We start from the raw sequence: 20,228 nt of genomic DNA, 5'->3' as shown, positions 1-20,228 counted from the left end.
ATAGGTGGATAGCGCAACTGTGGTTCTGCACGATTGCATACAGATTTGGTTTTGTTTCAGATTATGTTCATAATTTTTATTTAGATATTTAACACTATTACATATATTTTACAAAGATAGATTAAATTAGGCTTAGTACTGCTGTGGTATATAGTATTACTCTATGGATTGTTCAATGGGATGATGAGCTGGCAAATGGTGTCTATACATCTGACTACTTCATCACTGTCCAGACTGAATTAAAAAGCTACAAGTAAAACCATTATTTTAATGACAACTATTATAATACTGTTACACATGTGAGATTGTTCATGCATATTATCTATTATTTAAGAAAGGGAAATATTGTAGCCAATTACATACCTTACGAACTTTTACAATTATCTCTCCTGAAAACTTTATCCTTCCTAGTGTTTTACCTTTATAAATATTGAAAGAGACAGCCGAATATATTTTTAATAGTTTTGTATGCATTTAACTTGCTGATTATAAATTTTTCTCCCACATTTAATTTGCATGACATACCTTTTGCATTTTCTGACCATTTATTGGTAAAACACTTATTGTTAATCATTTCTATGATTAATACACAACATTTAATTGTCCTGAAAAGTACGCTTATTTAAATCTCGTGTTTAGCTTCAAAACCTAAATTGTTCTGTTTAAGTTTAAAGGATCTATGTAGATAACTATGTTCAGCTAGTAATATTATAAATGTGTTATTCATACCTTTCTGTAGATAACTTTTCACAGATCTTTTTCTTGATGGATTAGATGTAATGTTTACTGAATTATCCTAAAACATATTCATACAGATGTTAATGAATTTTCTTCAGTAATAGGCATTAATAAAATAATACAAGGCCTGATAGGTCACTCTTTCAACCTATTACTGATGCATCCCACCTGATGGCTAGTTTAGAAAGCTTTGACCCATGTGTTTGGCTAAGGCTAAAACAAGAAATGCCCTCATTTTTATAAAACTGACAGAAAAACTAGAAATTCTATTTCTGTAGCTTCACTTTATTTACAGTTTAGCTTGTTAGCTCACCAAATACATTTTCACAAATGAATATAACTGGAAATATATAGTTGCAAATCATAATTTTAAAAGAACATTAGATTACAAATCACGTAATTACTCTATCACATTTTACAAATCCAACGTATTTATTGTTTATCATAACAACAAAAATGTAAAACGATGAGCATAATAATACATTTATTAACAAAACTTCAAAATACACTAATATACTGTAAACATCTTAGCTTATGAAATACCGCAATAGTCTTCATACAACGTTTGTAAATTAAATTCGTATTACGATTCCAGGTACAATTTATATTTTTCATTTGTGTAAGATTATGTGGAAAGACTGAAGTTATCATGAGACATAGTACTAAAATCGAGTTACTACATAAATAAACGAATAAAGAATTAAATTCAAACTAAACATGTGACATTTTACTTTGCAGACTCAAAAAAGCAATTTTATATTTCAAATATTTTTCTTACATAGATTTTGAAACACTGTTACAGTAATATATGATACATTGTTTATGACTTTATAAGAAGATCATCAACTATATTAACCATTAATTACAAGTCAGTGATCTGTGATTTTTTTATGTAAGCTTGTTTGTATGCAATTAAGCACAAGACTACATAATGGACTATCTTTGTTATGCTCACCACAGTTATCAAAATCCGGTTTCTAGTGTTGTAAGCCCTAAGACGTACTATTAGGCCAGTGGGGGCTCCTTATGTAAGACTCACGTTTCATCGTATCTCAGCTTGCTATCACTAATATATGTAAGTAAAATTAGAGGTTGGTTGGTTGATTTAGTGTTTTATGGCACAAAGCAGCTAGGCTGTCTGAGCCAAACGTCCGGTAAAAAGGTAAAAACACATTAAATGTAGTAAAATACAGAAAATGAAATGAAGGTAAAACAAAACATCATTTAAAAACAGGAAAAGCATAAAACCAATGTTGACATCCAGTCTACAAAGTTGGAAAGGACTTTCTGTAGCATAATGGTAATGACCATTACCTACCAGGAAGACTAACAGGTAAGTACAAGAACCACCGTCGGTCACCTGAAGTTGGCCTTTCCAGTCCTGGTTCCGGGTTATGTGTCATTATGACTAGTATCAAAAAGTAAAGTAATAAAAGTGTTAAAACACATGCAACAAAATTGTAATAACAACTCGCCAGGATGACAAACGGGTAGTTCAAACACCAGCGTTAGTCACCTGAAGTTGGCCTTTCCAGTCCTGGTGTCGAGTTATTTAATGTTATGGCCATTTTCCAATTTCGAATCGAACTAGATAGATTGAGACTCTTAAAAGGGAACCATAATTAAAAAGGTGTAATGAATAAATATCAAACACTTAAATGACATTAAAAAGATTAATGGTCATTAAAAAATTAAAAACTTTATCAAAGTGGACAGTGTCACTGTTACCAATAACACTGTCTAATGTTACGGACAAACCTTGGTACAGAATATGTTTAAAATAGTGCCGTCGTTGAGAGTCGTAACGATGGAAAGAAAGTAAAATGTGGCTTACAGTGATCTGAGTGTTACATAAACTACACACTGATGCAACAGTTCCAGATAAAAAAAAACGATGAGTTAAAAAAACTGTGACCAATGCGTAGTCTAGTTAGGACAACTTCCTCCTTCCGAACCTTACAGAAGCTAGACGGCCAAAGCCCAATATAGGGTTTTATGTGGAAAAGTTTGTTGTCGCGTTGCTCACTCCAAGTTGACTGCCAGCTAGCACGGAGCCGAGCCTTGAATACAAGACCATAGTCCATGTACGGAATAGGCACAGTAGTGATAGTTCCAGAGCAGATAGATTTAGCTGCCGTGTCTGCAAGCTCGTTCCCGCGAATACCAACATGGCCTGGTATCCAGAAAAACTGGATAGAAGTAGCAGTTAATGAGAAATGGGCCAGTCGGTTTTGAATATCAGCGAGAACAGGGTGTGAGCCAACGTGAAGCGATTCCAAGGCCAGTCAGTATAAATAGTGCAGTTGGAGTACTACTTAGCTTCAATATGATCCAGGGCAAGAGATATGACATACAGTTCAGCAGTGAACACAGAAGCTGTAGAGGGGATTCTGCGCGCAACCACCGAACCGCAACAAACCATGGCAGAGCCCACAGAGTTACCTGATTTGGAGCCATCCGTATAAATTGGAATTGGAAGATTGTTCGAAAGATGCTCAGTGAATAAAAGACGGTACTTCCAATAGGGAGTATCTGCCGTTCTCAGATGACTTAAAGAAATATCACATTTGGGGCTGTAATAAGCCATGGTGGGATGGGCTGACCAGTGGATTCTGCAATGTTATCCAAGGACAGAACCAATTCAGCCAATTGCGCCTGGATGTGAAGGTCAAAAGGAGCAATGGTAGATCGTCTGTTCTGAAAAAGTATGGCCCACCGAGGAAGTAAAACACAACCCCAGGTGGGATGCTTTGGTAAGGAACGAAGTTTCGAAGAATATAGTAAAGATAGTTGCAAACGACGAAGATGCAGAGAAGGTTTATGAGATTCTACGTATAAGCTGTGAACTGGGGAGGTGCATAAAGCCCCAGTGCAGAGTCAAAGTCCTTGATGATGAATGGGGTCCAGCATCTTTAAGGCCGAGGGTCTGGCAGAGTCATAGACCATTGATCCACAGTCGAGTTTTGATCGAATAAGAGCACGATATATCTTTAACATAGAACATCGATCCGCTCCCCAACTGGTGGTAGAGAGGACACGGAGGATGTTCAGTGCTCTTGTGCATTTGACCCGTAGTTGTTTTAAGTGTGGTATAAAGGTCAGCTTATGGTCAAAGATAAGCCCCAAGAACTTGGTTTAAGGGACTACTGGCAGCAAACCTTCACCAATACGGAGTTCAGGATCAGGATGAATACCCCGTTGGCGGCAAAAGCGCATGCAAACGGTTTTAGAGAGAGAGAAATTAAAGCCGTTTTCCGTGGTTTACTTCGTGGTACACGATCGAGGGCAGTTTGTAGTTGCCGCTCAATATATCTCATGCTCGACGACTGACACGAGATGTGAAAGTCGTCGACATTGAGCCCGTTTGCAACAGTGAGAAGGAGTTGTTCAGTGATGGCATTAATCTTTATACTGAAAAGTGTGACACTCAAAACACAGCCCTCAGGGACCCCAAGTTCCTGTAAAAAAGAACGGGAAAGTGTCGAACCCACACGAATTTGGAATCTCCTGTCCGTTAAAAGTTTTTTAATAAACATGGGTAAATGGTCACGTAATCCATATATATGGAGGTCTCGCAAAATGCCATACCTCCATGTTGTGTAATAAGCCTTTTCAATGTAAAAGAATATTGATACAAGATGTCGTTTGAGAAAGGCTACTCTGATCGATGTTTCAAATCGAATTAATTGGTCCGTGGTGGAGTGCTGTCGTCGGAACCCACACTGGGTGGGCGAGAGGAGGTTGTTTGATTCGAGGAACCAAACAAGACGAGCATTAACCATTCTCTCTAAGGTTTTACAGAGACAGCTCGTCAAACCAATTGGACAGTAGTTTGAAGGAATCTTGGAATCCTTCCCAGGATTAGAGAAAGGTAAGATAATAGCCTGGCGCCAGGCATTAGGAAAAACATTCTCCTGCCAGATCCGGTTAAAAACAATTAGAAGAATATCAAGAGATGCAGGAGAGAGATAGCCCAGCATATCATAGTGTACATCATCAGGTCCAACAGATGTAATGCCAGACCAATGAAAGGCCATTTTCAGTTCCACCAGTGTAAAGGGACGATTATAGTAAAAGAGACAGTCAGTTCGAAAGGAAAGAGGTGAACACTCTGCCCGAGTCTTGATGGGCAAGAAAGTTGAAGAACAAGCAGAAGTGCTAGATACCCGGCAAAAGCTTTCACCTAGAGTATCGGCGATGCTTCAGACATCAGCTACCTTTTGGCCATCAGAGAGTAAGATCGAGAGGAGAACAGAATTGTAGTGCCCACTGACATTTCGAATACTGTCCCATATGACCTTGGAACTGGTGGTAGAAGATATGCTAATTGTAAACTTAATCCAAGATTCCTTCTGGCTTTGACGTCTTACCGCCCTAGCATGTGCACGGGCCCGTTGGGAAGCGATGCGTTTGGAAGTGTGGATATCTACGGAAAGTATCCCAGGCCCGTTTTTGTGCTGTCCGTGCCATGTGGCAAACAGGATTCTACCACGGACGAGGATATCGTGGAAAACGTGTCGAGGCTTTAGGAATACACTGAGCAGCTGCTTGTATAATACAGTCAGTTACCACTGCCACAGAGTCGTCTTTTGATGGCTGATTCACGATGGCAGGATCAAGTTCTGCGAGAGCAGTGAAAGTGGACCAGTCTGCCTGATCCAATAGTCGATCACGGCCAGTCTCTGTCAAGATTATAGTAAAATGCTCACTGCCTTGTGGATTATTGTCAACCCTCCATGAAAATGGGAGAATAGTGAAGGGGAGCAAACCGAGAGATCAATAGCGCTAAAGGACTGACTAGGTGCGTTAAAATAAGTATAAGAACCAGTATTGAAAAGAGAAAGATTGTGATCAGAGAGCATACGCTCTACAGAGCGATCCCTCCTACCAATAACAGCACTTCCCCAGAGGGAATGATGTCCATTAAAGTTCCGCAGGATTAGCAAGGGAGACTGCAACTGTTCAACGAAAACACCAAGGTCTGATTGATCATATGACCCTCCAGGCATCAGGTACAGAGAACAAATAGTGATGGTGTGACCCAAGGAAACACGGATGGCTACGGCCTTCAAGGGTGTTTTGAGTGGCAAAGACAGAGTGGGCGCATGCAGATCAACCAACAGTGCCATCCCTCCATGTACTCGTCCATCACACAGCCTATCATTTCTGTACAGAAAAAACTGCCAAAAGGTGACTGTATCGGCAGGTTTCAGAAATGTTTCTTGTAAGGAAAGACATACAGAATAGCAGGAAGCAATCAGTGTTTTGATGTCATTCAGATTAGAACGTAAACCTCGACATTTCCATTGTATCAATATTCCGCCATATTTAATGACGGATAGACAAAGTGGCTGGAGAACCCTTCTGTTTATGACCACGTCTTTTTTCCTTACTGTCCTTATTCGAAGGTCTATCGACCTCTATGGATCTTGCTCTTGGTCGATTGGACATCTTGGGGTGTGAGAAAAAGATGTATCTGAAGGAATGCCTGTATTTGAAACCAAATGATGTGGATCTTGGGATTTGTTGGAATGTATGGGAGGAACAGAGATGGGTGTAGAAGTTGATTCATCAGCCTTTTTAACCATGGAGGTCAAAAGGCTTTTCATTTTTTTGAAAACGATTATCTTGGAGGCACAGAGAGATCTGTCTGCACTCCCACTGTAGTAGTGGAACGAAGTGCAGCAGCATATGTCCGAGATGAAGTGGCGGACAGCAATTTCCGAGCCTTAAGATAACTAATGTTATGAGTCGTTTCAAATGCTGGACCTCTTTTTCCTCCAACCATTTTAGTCAAGAACGAAAGTAGGAAGGGTGAGAACCATTGCAGTTGACACAATGTGGGTCCGTATCACACTCATAGGCATCGTCGTCCTTTCCACTCAACGAGTACATGTCAGGGAACCACGACATGATGTCTTTGACTGGCCAAACCTCTGACATTGAAAACATCGGAGAGGGCTTGGAATGTACGGCCGTACCCTGCACTTTAGATAACCTGCCTTGATGGTGGTAGGTGCACGTGGTGATGTAAATGTTAAAACGAGATTATTTGTAGGCAGTGTAACTCCATCTTTGCGAGTGGAGATGCGCCTTACTGCAGAAACTCCTTGAGTGGAGAAACCAGCGAGGATCTCTGACTCGGGTACGTTCTTCAAATCCCTCTCAACAATAATTACTCGTGATGAATTCAAGGTAGCATGAGGGGTAACCTCAATAAGTACATTTCCAATTGCCTTTGAATTCAAAAAGTTCACTGTGTTCGGATGTGGATGTTTCAACCAACATGTCGCCAGATTGAAGCTTTTTTACTGACTTTGGAGAACCAGCATGTCTCTCTAGTCCCTTCTGAATAAAAAAGGGGACATTTGCCCTAAAGGTTTTTCCGAAAGAGAATGTAATATAAGAAAATGAGGTACGTGTGTTACAGATGTTGAAGATTGCTGCTCAGAGTCTTCAAGATGTGGTCGTTTACCTATTGACTGTTTTTTCACTATTTTATTTAAAATTTTCGTAGGAAGATCCATAAGAAAAAAAGGAAAATTTCGGTACCCACTGACTCCACCCACCATGGAGCCCTACGAGGAGACTCACTACAATGTCATGCAAGGACATTGCATCAACGCCAGGGTTTTGTGAGCACTATAACCAAACACCAGCATCAGACACAATGTCCACAACACTCGTTGAGAACTTCCAACACTGGTACTTGGTTGACTCTAGCCCAAGTGGACCAGCCGATTAATTCAAGGGAGGGCCACCCAAAGGCTGCCCGTCTACAGGAATTCAAGGCCAAAGTGGTGTGTTACGGTTGAACCCCTCAATCACCAGGATCCTCTCCTCCCCTTCACGGGTCGCCACGCACGGCAAACACGTGGGTGGATGTTTAAGATCCCAGAGAAGGTAACCAGAAAGAACAGAACCTTCCCTGGGAGGTCCCCTCACCACGTACAGGAATCCACACTGAGGGAGCAAAATTAGAGACTTAACAGGCATATCACATACTGAAACACATTTTAGAAGATACTGGGTTAGCTTTCATACAACTTTTATACATTTCAGTTCAACATGTAAGATTTTTGCTATAGTTTATGCACAAAAATTTAGCGTACAATTCTTAAATTTTGCTAATTTCTCATGTTTTTAATAGAAACGTTTATTAATTAATACATACTAAGATTAAATTGTGCCTAACATACAACAAGTATACAAAAGCTTTGACAAAACCAATCGGAAAATATAACTTATATTCATCTTACACTGAGAGTAATCTGAGGGTCGTTGATTCAAATCCACGTTAAACTAAACATGCTCGCCCTTTCATTCGTGGGGGCGTTATAATGTCAAGTCAATCTCAGTATTTTTTGGTAAAATAGTAGCCCAAGAGTTGATGGTGGGTGGTGATGACTAGCTGCCTTCCCTCTAGACTTACACTGCTAAATTAGGGAGGGCTAGTGCGAATAGTCCTCGTGTAGCTTTGCTCGAAATTCAAAAACAAACTAATTATTATTTGATAGATTATCTAGGCAGAGTATCATGATAAAACTTTGTAGAACGAACGGAAACTGCATGTTGTGGAGATACAAGTGTAGAGGACGACGTTTCAAAAGTCTTCCGTCTTGAAGTTTTCGTTTCGTTTACACAAAAAAAGACACTGTTGTAGTAAGAAATACCGAGTTGTGCATCTTTTTACTATCAAAAGGATGTTTGTATGTATGACTACAAAACAATTTGAAGATTAAATAACCTTCTTTTATCTATACTCGACACCCTAATATAAGACAGTCCCCCGCTAGTAAAGCGATAAGTATACGGATTTACAACGCTAAAATCAAGGGTTCGATTCTCCTCCATGGGCTCAGCAGATAGCCTGATGTGGCTTTACTATAAGAAAACACACACACCATAATGTAATAACATACTTTTTATGGCTGTAATTTAATGCTGAATAACATATTATGACTTTATCTTATTTCTGCTACTGTAAAGAACTTTATACGTTTTTCTAAATCTTATAACTTTTTTGTTAACATTACTAACTTAATTGTAATAAGCATGGTCTCTGAACAATGATTTTTGTGGATAAAGATAACCACGTTGGGGAATGTATGACATGTATGACATGTGAATTTACATGACTGCTTTTTATAAAATAATTTCATTTAAAAGAATACAACACACAAGTCTGTTTTCTTGTAGACCATACTTTCTCTCGTAAGATCACATAACTTACACCTGCATAATGACATTGAAATTTTCCACTTTGGTATTTACGGTACTTATTGTTCTTGTGATAGAGTGATATAACATCAATATAAATAACACATTCTATGGCAGACTCTCAAATTGAGACTATTAACAGCCATGTAGTTAATGGACAAAGACCAGTAGAAGAGTCTAGCTAAGTAGAACGTATACAAAAACTGTACACTAGCTGAAATGTACTAGTATCGTATGAAAGTTAATTTCTTCTTGGCAATCCAATATTTTGTAATTAATATCTCCTTTAGCTTTCTCCCATGCATCGAAGGTTGTCAAGTTGTAGCTTCAATTTGCCTCTCAGATAAACTTTGTTTGTTTTAAAATTTCGCGCAAAGCTACAGGAGGGCTATCTGCGCTAGCTGTCCCCAGTTTAGCAGTGTAAGAATACAGGGAAGGCAGCTAGTCATCACCATCCATCCTCAACTCTTGAGCTACTCTTTTACCAACGAATATTAGAATTGACCATTGTAATATTATAATGCCCCCACGGCTCAAAGGGCGAGCATGTTTGGTGAGAAAGGGATTCGAGCCCATGACCCTCAGATTGCGAGTCGAGCACCCTAACCATCTGGCCATGCCGGGAATAAAGTAATACAGATATGATTAAATATTGTCTTCTTCGAGTACCTAAATAACATTTATCCAAGGTTAGTTGCAACCACTAATAACATATTACGTATAGGCGTTGAAGTCGAAATTATATAAAATCCGGAATTTATTATATAAATCTTGCAGTGATTTATTTTAGTATTTTGATTAGGAAATTTCATTAAATCTGAAATTTGTATAACAATTTTCAAATCATCTGTAATTATTTTCTTGTCTTACAGGTGATATATTTGGCTGTTGTACTCTACACTCCGTCTTTAGCCCTCTATCAAGGTAAGTAGAATTAAATATTATGTTAGACTATATTCTATGACTTTCAGTTCCATGATTTGTTGTTATTTTGAATTAAGCACAAAGCTACACAATGGGTTAACTGTGCTTTACCCACCACGGGTATGAAAACCATTTTTTTAGCAATGTGAGTCCACAGACATTCCGCTGTGCCACTGGGGGGCCAGCTTTATGACTTGGAGGTATATTAATGTCGAAGAAACGCCTCATATATTAATACTTTTATGTTTTACGTCATTACATTATTATAATTATAAATTACTCATTATATTGAAAGAAAAATGTTATGATTCTCATTTTTAATAAATAGTTAAAGTTATATATATATATATTTAATGGCTATTTTCTTTATTGTTAAGCACAGAGCTTTTCAATACTCTAAGACTGCAGGTATTTAAACCTGATTTTTACTATTACAGGTCCTGAGAGTTAACGCTTAACCATCAGGGAAACTTATACTTTAGTTTTATAATACTGACATTCTTTCATTTTGAAAAACATAGAGTACATTTTGACTGAGCGGATGTAAAAAGTCAGATGCGAGTTTGAATAGGTAGCTCCATATTATATATATATATCAGTTTATTTGTGTTAAAATAACAGAAATATATAACATGTAAATTAATTACTATAGAAAAAAATATTCAATTTCATTCTCACTTTACGGTGATCAAGTCCCAAAACAATATTATAATTATTGTTATTCTGACCCTCAGTGGATCCTTCAATTAAAAATCAACAGATAAAAATACACCTAAGAGCTTCTTTTTTACCATTCATTACCAAAAACTCTGAAACGTTGCATCATACAATCTTCTACTTTAAAATGTTCTATCTTCTCGATTTAGAAAATGTTGAATAGAAAGATATTTGTCACTATATAAAATAAAAGACAGGTAAATTAATTATTTACTTTGAGTTAAAGAAAGGCCTGATATGGCCAAGCGTGTTAAGGCGTGGGATTTATAATCCGAGGGTCGCGGGTTCGCCTCCCTATCGCGCCAAACATGCTCGCCCTTTCAGCTGTGGGGGCGTTATAATGTTACGGTCAATCCCACTATTCGTTGGTAAAAGAGTAGCCCAAGAGTTGGCGGTGGGTGGTGATGACTAGCTGCTTCCCTCTAGTCTTACATTGCTAAATTAGGGACGGCTAGCACAGATAGCCCTCGAATAGCTTTGTGCGAAATTCAAAAAACAAACAAACTTGAGTTAAAGAAAATGTAGTTTTTCAAACTTTCAAGTTTACTGACTGTATTTTACTATCGAAGTCTCTGTTTTCTTGAGTAAATTATATTACATTTTACGTTTTACATAAAGTTGTGTTGTTTTGTGTTCGTCAGTTACAGGAATAAACATCTGGGTTTGTATTCTCTCCACCGGAGCCGTTTGCATCTTTTACACTACAGTAGTAAGTTATAGTGTTGCTCTTTGTCTTTCTTAGTACAGAATATCCTATACGCTTAACTATTTCGACAAATTGCAATGAGCTTTTTTTCAAAACACTCAGTTCCTGGCATAAAGCATAATACCTCAACATAAACACTACTTCTAAGTCTTGTTTCCATATTAGTAACACATGTATAAGTAACAAACAATAGTTACAGATCAGTGATGACGAGAAACCCACTTGTTGAGAAATTTATATGCAAAAACGGCTCGTTTGGGCTGAGAAAACACTTTTCATAGAAGAGCGAACAACGTTTCGACCTTCTTCGGTCATCGTCAGGTTCACAAAGAAAGAGGTAACTGACCGGAAGCCGACCACATGTCTGAAAGGGGTTGTGTAACTGTGTGTCGAAATGTAGAGGGCGGTATTAGATGTTTGAATATATAATTTTATTTATTTTATTTTATTAATATAGGTATAAAGGCGTTCCTTTATATTGGTTTATTTTGGGTTTAAGTTGTTGTATAAGTAAGGCTTCTTTAATTTTGCGTTTGTTTATGTTTGTTTCTTTATTTAGTATTTGAGTGTTTTCTATGGTTTTGTTGTGTTTATTTGACTTGCAGTGTTCGAAAACGTGTGAAGGTGACTTTTTATGATCTTTGAAACTGGTTTCCATTTTCTACTTGTTTCTCAATATAGAAGTCGTGGCAGTTATCACATTGTATTTTATAAATAATGTTGGTGTGGTGTTTGTCAGTGTAGTTTTACATAGTATAGACCTCAGTTTTGTGCCGGGTTTTTGAATAAATTTGGTATTAATTGGAATGTCATATTTTGTTACTAATTTTTGCCAAATGTTGGTTATTTGTTTGCTGATGACAGGAATATATGGTATACAGCAGTATATGGTTTCGTGGTTTTTTGATTCGTGAGCTGTATTTACTTTAGTTGGTTGATTTTGCTTACTGTCTAGGTGTGTGCGTATAATGTTTTCTACGAGTTGTGGAGGAAACTTATTGATGTTGGTGAAGTATTGTTTTATTTTGTCTAATTCATCGTTAATTTTATCTGGTGAGCATAGTTTTATGGCTGTGTTTATTTGGTCTATTTCTCAGCCCAAACGAGCCGTTTTTGCATATAAATAGTTACAGATGTTATGGATATAGTTATTACGGGATTAGGCAGGTTGTATTTTAACGAATTCTTTATCTTTGTCTAAACTTTAGTTTTTATTCTAAACAAGTAACGCACGATTTTCTTACGTTTGCTTTTTTAAGAAGGTTTGTTTGTTTGTTTTTCAATTTCGTGCAAAGCTACACGAAGGCTAGCGCAGATAGCCATCCCTAATTTGGCAAATTACTCTGTCGTAAATAAAATCGTACGTGTGGTTTTGCTGTGTTTATTTTGACAGCTGATAAACAATTATGTGATCAATTTTTATTGATTTATTTTGTTTTATTTTGTTTATTATGTTGCTAAAGGAAACATAAACATTGTCGAATTATTTTTCCTTTATTGTGTCAATTTTTTTTAGTGTGTGAACAAATTTCACCATTAATTTTGTAAAACCTGAAGTCGCTAATATATAAAAATAATGATAAAATCAACTCTTATTAAAAGCAAAGTTGGCCTTTGTTAGACTTTTGACGAATATTCTTCTAATTAACAACTCCCTACACTAGCGACATCTTTATAAAATGTTTACTGTTACATAGAAAATAACAAGTTATCTTCTAAACTTATCTGCATGTTGTCATCTTCAAATGTTACTTCTTAATTTATTTGTTACTTAATATCAGTTAATATTATGTTATAGTATCGAATATACACCGAGTTATGTATAAGGATTTCTTTGTATTTAGTTTTGTTTTTCTTGCATGCGCAGATAGCCCTCGAGTAGCTTTGCGCGAAATTCAAAAACAAAAACAAAACAAACTTATTTTTCTTGCTTACTTTCGTTACAATAATTTCAAATATTGATATCATTTTTCCACAAACTTAAGGGAGGAATCAAAGCCGTTGTGTGGACAGATTTCTTCCAAGTTACGTTGATGGTGGTGTCTTTACTTGTGATTGTCTTTAAAGGCGCATATCACGAGGGAGGATTTGACAAAGTGTGGAAAATAAATTTAGAAGGAAAACGTATTGAATTTTTAAAGTAAGTTTTATTTACATATACTTCTCTGTTAAAATGGGCTTAAAATATTAAAAATGGAATTGTTTTTAAAGCAAAGCTGCTGTGTCCACCACAAACAATCAAATTGCAGGTTTCAGCACTGTAACTCGGCAGGCTTATCGCTATTTCAAAGTGGGAAATAAAAGAGAAAAAGGAAGTAGCGTAGTGAGTTACTGTGTATAACTTTAAAAGTTGTAAAGTTTTAAGGTAGCACCTAGAAACAGGGTGTTAAAAATGTTTTATTGTACATAAAAGTTAAAGTTTTCTGTATATTCTATTCAAAGTACATTTTATGGAAATTAAGAATTGCTGACATCAAAACTCCTGAATTCCATCGAACAACTGATGTAATAATTTGTATTACTCGTATTTTAAGTTGTAACCTTAACGGATGTACTATTATATATTTACTTTGATATCAACGTTTGTTTTAGTTAAATATATATTTAGAAAAGCATATAACTTATACTCTTAAATGTGTGTTGCGAAATTCCTGATCATTTCCTAAATTTGCAGAAGATTCTCGAGAGTAAGAATCAACAATGTTGCCAACTAGAATTTCTAGAATTTTGCCTAACTATTATAAAAGTTAGCTATCGCAATGCTTGAAGAGAAGTATATATTATCAGTTTGCTGCAGTTGGTATACTATAACCCTCGTAGGCTATAACTGTGATTAACACTTATTAACCGAGAATGTAAAGTTATTTGACCAGAAACGTTTATATATTTCGAATATTATAAACCGTTTAACTTTAGCGGACACCGTCGGACGTTAATTTCTTCGAAAACATTAGTTAATCTCATCTGTGAAAACCATCCATTAAGCGAACTTTACCGATATGAATTCAAAATTAATTCGCTTATCTATCCAGACCAGATATAAGACTCAGTATTTTGTGTAAGTTTGTGATAACTCTTGTATATAAATCATTATTTGCAATAATCGTTATTATAAGTTGTATTATTCTTTCTATATTAAAATATATTTGTATTAAAAAGAAAACTGTGTTTATGAATCTTGCTGACATTTAATTCACTCCTTTATCCAAATTAAAATTTGATTCAGTTTCAGGCTATCTGAAACCGTAATACATAACATAATAAATTGGAGGTTAGTCCGAGCTAAATTATAATGAGTAACATAACCTATAAAAATCAAGATATATTGTTTATGGTTTTAAATAGCCACTGATTCTAAACTGTCGTATAGCAATTCCTCTAGTCTTTGACCTTTAAACCTGCATACATTCAACTCTTTATTTCAGTTTCGAATATTTTATTCAGTATGAAATATGGATTATTTCATGATTTGTTATTGATATATATGCATATATACAAGTTTAAATTTCTATTATTCTGAAAACATTTCACTCTGATAATCTAAAAATATGAACCAATCTCTTTTCTTTTCTCAGAAACAGAACGACTACTAGCTTTGATATAAAACCTGATTTAGAGATATTCTATACTACTTAAGGGCTCTTCGTGAATTAATATTTCCCCATTCTCCTATAGCACTGACTTTGACCCTACCGTTCGTCACACCGTGTGGAATTTAATCTTTGGAGGAAGTTTTTTATTGCTAACTAGATTCGGAGTTAACCAAATCTTGGTGCAACGTTATCTAACCACACATTCACTGAAGGCCGCTCAGCTGTAAGTAGTTTTAACAGATATATTTAGCAGAGTAGAACCATTAGTAAATAAAACATCACATATGATTATAACCTTTTTATTATCTTAATGACAGAAGAAAATGTTCAAAGCAATAATATATCTATTACAGTTCTTAAGCCTTTTATAAGAAGAAATTAAATATAATAATCAACACTGCTTTTATAAAGTTTAAAATAATAGGGCTATTATATGGCTATCTTTTCATCTTCAAAACCCAAATTTTGTCGCAGAAATGCATTAGAGTTTACATGTTTTTTTATTGTATATATTTTATGTTAGAATTACTGGTTTGGTATGGTCTAGTAAACAACAAGCTTGATTCGCACGTTCGAATCTCGTGCTTCTATCAACCTTTGTGGCGTTAAAATATTTCGACCAATCCCTCTCTTCATTGGTAAAGAATGATCTAAAAGTTTGCGGTGGGCGATCTTCATTTGTTATCTTTCATTCTAATTTATTCCTTCTAAACTAGAGATGATTACTACAGATTGCCTTAAAGTAACTCTGTGCTAAATTTAGCAAACAAATGCTTTTAAGGTTATTAATGTTTGAAACTGATAGTTTTACTTGTTTTATTGAAAGAAAACATTAGTAACAGAAATCAGGAATAGAAAGACAGCTGTACGGTTCCAGAAAGTTTGCTTATTATGACCATTGTTTTGTCAGTAAAGACATCATCTAATAGAGAATAGACTAGTTTATACAGATGTGTATATAAACGTTTAACCATAGAATCAGTAGTAATTTTGTCAATTTATGTATATTTGTTTAACCAAGAGCCAGAAGTAACTCATCCCGAGTGAAGTATGAAGGAACTTGAGTTGATTTGGTCGTTTAGAAGTTTGTCTTTACTCGTTTCGTAGAAGTTTCTTTATTTCTAAAATTTCTATAATATGTGACGCAGAAGTCCATTTTTTTCAATTTTCAGCTTCTTCGTATTCCCCAGTTTTTGTTTCTATAGAAACGTCCTATATGACCTTATTGAAAATAAAAAGCAATTTCTTCTGATATAGAACAAAATCAATTTCAACGAGTGTAAATAAAAGACGGATGTAAATATACTGTAGTAGACATATTGCACAACATATTATAACTTATCAACGTTTTTAACACTTTCTAACGTTAGGTCGTAGAATAGCATTATAAGCTTATTTACTGATAGTATTGAATACAGTTAAGTTTGCCCTATCTACACTAAATCAAAAAATATATACTACGCAAGATAGTGTTAATTCATCTCTTTATCAAATATAAACCAGTATTAATAATGACGTAATAAAGTTAATCCTAAGACAAATGGGCACACAGATTTCAGTGTCTAGTTGCTATTAGAATTCATTTGTATTATTCTAGAAATCTTTATTAAAAGAAGTGCTATTGTAATAAAGATGCTCATTGGACTGTAGATGTTGTATGGATCTCTGCTAGTGTTAGAAATAAACAAAATTATAAAAACGGATTCAGTCGAAGTTCCAAGCGACCAAACTAACTTAAGTTCCCCACGTGTCACCTTATTTGCTTGAGGGCGAGTGGCAAGTTACAACATATATATATATATATATATATCTGTTATTTTAATTCAAAAACAAGCCGAAATAAAAACAAATTAAGCAATTGTTTCGGCATGTTTTGAATTAAAACAACAAATTATTTTAGAGGTTTGGATTTGTTCTTTTTAACGCAGTCCTTCCTTATGATTTCACTCATTTAACTTCATTAAAATGTAATTATTTTCACTAAGATATATATATATATATATGTAACAAAGATGTCTGATATTTAAACACAAGTCACAAGTTTCTTATACCGATGTCAGCCGTCTCTGCTATAGGCTTATTTCAAGTGTGTTCCTTGACATCATAATACATATACCTATTTACAAACTAGTTCACTTTGTACTTAATGATTCCTTTATTGGTGAAACCATGATCGTAATAAATGAAATATTTGCGAAACATCCAATTATCTTTGTTTTCCCAATTCAGTAATTATGGAGTTTCATTACTTATCAACAGTTCCAAGTATTAATTATATAAACATTAATAACTTTGCACGAGCCTTGTGAACCAACCATATTATGCAAATAGATAACACCAAACACGAGTTTTCAATATATTGTTGGCTCCTATGAATAAAGATTTCTTCTTTCTGTTTGGCCCAACGAACAAAGGAAGTGATAAGGGAAGTTTTTTTTTATTTTCATTGTCCTCCCTTTCTATTCTACACTGTTTAACTTAATTTACTGCTTTCAAAATATTAGAAAATATGTCTACCTTTTTGGTCTCTTGTCAAGTATGCAATTTTCATGAGATAGGTGATGTTTTACCTAGGTGAAAGAACATTCAGCATTTGTATGTTACTAAAATGTTAAAATGTGCAATAGCAAATTAATATTAAACACTTTTATAGTTTAGTTTTACCTAATGATTTTGTACGTAAACATCTTTTATTGTAAATGAAAACACAAAATAAATTTCGATGCTTTAGATAAAGCATGTGCAGTCATTATTAATAAACCTCAATATCTGACAAATATTTCCAATGTTTTCAAGGGCCTTTATTCAGTGTCTTATCTACTGTTCTATAGCCAGAGATCAGTAACTATACAAAGATTCCATTGTTCTATTGTTCACATAATGATTTAGTCATCTATTCTTCGACCGTTTTTACACTGCAAAAAAACCCAACAAAAACAACAACTTATATTTATGTTAAACAAAATGTTATTTTTGCTGATGAAAGAACCTCAAAACGACAATATAACCAATAAATATTTAATGAAAATGTTATACTGTGTATATCTGATATATCCTATCACATCTAAAAACAAACAGTTTAAACATCATACTTAATATTTTAATTTTGTTCAGTTAAATAAAGTTTGAGTTTTTCTCATGTTTCTTACAAATTAGTTTGTTATTGAAAGGAAACTTCATTTCTTATTCTTTACAACAATATATGGTTATTTTTCGTTTCTTTTGTTGTTATTAGAACGATATGGCTCAACCTTCCTGGGGGGATTTTTGTTATAACAGCTTCATGTCTTGCTGGACTTATTATTTATAGCAAATATCACGAATGTGACCCCATCACCGCTGGACTTGTCAGTGCTCCGGATCAGGTAGCCTGTGTATCCATTGCATGTCTTTAGCTAGTATAAAATGTGTTTATTTTTAAAAATTGTTACACCTACAAAGAATAATAGATAAATATGATGTACTTTTAAGCACCTAAAGTAATCAAGTTAAAAGACTGTGTAAATTACACGAAGAAAGATGTAAGTTGTCTACGCATCATCTACCAATAGAGTAATTTCGTTTGGACAAACATTTATTTTATTTTATTTTCTTAAATGCCTTGTGTTTAGGACGAGCAGTTTTATACAGGTGTTTCATTGCCTCACTATCTATCATATAGACTTTTGTCTATCCGAAAGAATCTGAGTTGTTTTGATTTAGCAAAAAGACGTTTAGCACTATTTTCGATATTTAGGTCGCTGGACCAAACCCTTGACCTGACCCGAGACTATGAAAGCCAACACAGATAAGTTAACTTGTAAATGTGAAGTAAAACAATGTGATTTTCTAGATGTGTTTATGGATGTTGTGATTTAAATATAGCAATTAAGCTGAACCGTAAATCCAGATCAGATGAAGCAAGAGCTTTTTTCGAAGGTACCTCAATGGATTTGATATACCAGCGGAATCGAATTTCCTCAATTGATTTCTATATGGTCAACGTTATAAAGGAAAACGAGCACAACAGAATCGCTTTCTTCAAAAGCGGGATTGAAATCATATATAATAAACCATTAGTTTTAATATTCTGTAAAACTAACAACATTATTAAGCCCAAAAATGCAGTTGAAGTTAAAGCATATGCGCGATGCTTTACCATATGACTTCCCTATCCATTCTCAAATTGAAAATGCCATTTCTTTAACGATGAGTAAATATAATAAGGATCATATGAAGCCCAGTATAACACCACCATCGTATAATCCGTACAGATTTTACAATGTCATATTTTCATTAACATTTAGCTACTATTTTTCGCTTTAAGAGTTGTGCCAAACTTCCTTCATTTAAACCTATCAAAATAAGCCTAAATTAATGGTTTCAAGAATGACCCAACGCCACAACTGTTGACCATTCTAACCTCATTATTGAAAGATGCTAGGCTGGTTCGTATGATAGATATTAAAAAAAATGATTAGGTTTGTAACTGTGTTTATTAAGTTGTTTTGTCTAAACAATTTCAGTTTCCAGTTTTTTAAATGTTCTTGTAATGCTAAACCGAGCAATTAGTGGTAGAAGTTTAAAATGTTTGCGTTAAATTATGCATGTTTTGACTTATTTAACAATAAAATGTTTATTTCACATTCCTGAAGACTGGAATTGTTTCATCCTCTATTTATCGTGGAGTTAAAGTTGTTTTGTTTACTCGAAAAATTATTCAATTTTAGTTTATTTTTGGTATGTCTAAACTTTGTCTGTTTTGATATATTTTGTAACTAGTTACTTCCATTATTCGTTATGGATGTCTTACGATTTTTACCGGGGCTACCTGGACTTTTTGTTTCTGGTGTATACAGTGCTGCCCTCAGGTAGGCGTTTCAGACGAATTGAAAACGAAGTGCCAATAAGGAACTTCTCTTCATCTAGTCTCTATCTGGTAACTTAGCGGCAAGTCTGAGGTTTTATAACGTTAACAAAAATCGTTTTTGATACACGAGGCGCAAAGAGCACAGGTTGTGTGGCTTTGTGGTTAATAACTGACTTTTTAGATAACACAATCAAGTCACATTTTAAATGTGACTCTTTTATAATCCAGGTTTCAATTTCCCTATTCGATATTTTTATTACTGTTTACAAGTATGAATTGTTCATCAGTGGATCACACCTAACAAAATCTAAATCGAAAAGTGAATTGTACGAATAAAAATATTTCGAAATATCTTTCTGATACCTTGGTTTTCATAATTTAGCAAAAACCTTTATTTATCAACTTCAACCAATTCTTAGTACTTACGTAAAAATCTCAAAGCTACAAAAAACTTATTTGGAGATTAAAAACGTTACATGCG

At 34.9% G+C, this 20,228-nt stretch overlaps 1 protein-coding gene across 2 annotated transcripts in view; it reads left to right on the top strand.

The window, feature by feature from the left end:
* The window catches only part of LOC143252655 (sodium-coupled monocarboxylate transporter 2-like), a 52,393-nt gene that overhangs the window by 10,206 nt on the left and 21,959 nt on the right, over positions 1-20,228 (top strand). For both annotated transcript variants that reach the window (XM_076505133.1, XM_076505132.1), the window contains exons 5-10: positions 9,831-9,882; positions 11,241-11,308; positions 13,291-13,445; positions 14,981-15,121; positions 18,134-18,263; positions 19,660-19,748. In XM_076505133.1, the coding sequence (XP_076361248.1) occupies positions 9,831-9,882; positions 11,241-11,308; positions 13,291-13,445; positions 14,981-15,121; positions 18,134-18,263; positions 19,660-19,748 (635 nt within the window). The remainder of the gene's footprint in view (positions 1-9,830; positions 9,883-11,240; positions 11,309-13,290; positions 13,446-14,980; positions 15,122-18,133; positions 18,264-19,659; positions 19,749-20,228) is intronic.

This window comes from Tachypleus tridentatus, chromosome 6 (genome assembly GCF_004210375.1).
Source record: "Tachypleus tridentatus isolate NWPU-2018 chromosome 6, ASM421037v1, whole genome shotgun sequence".
Classification (NCBI taxonomy): Eukaryota; Metazoa; Arthropoda; class Merostomata; order Xiphosura; family Limulidae; genus Tachypleus; species Tachypleus tridentatus.
This window is presented reverse-complemented; position numbering and strand designations above follow the sequence as displayed.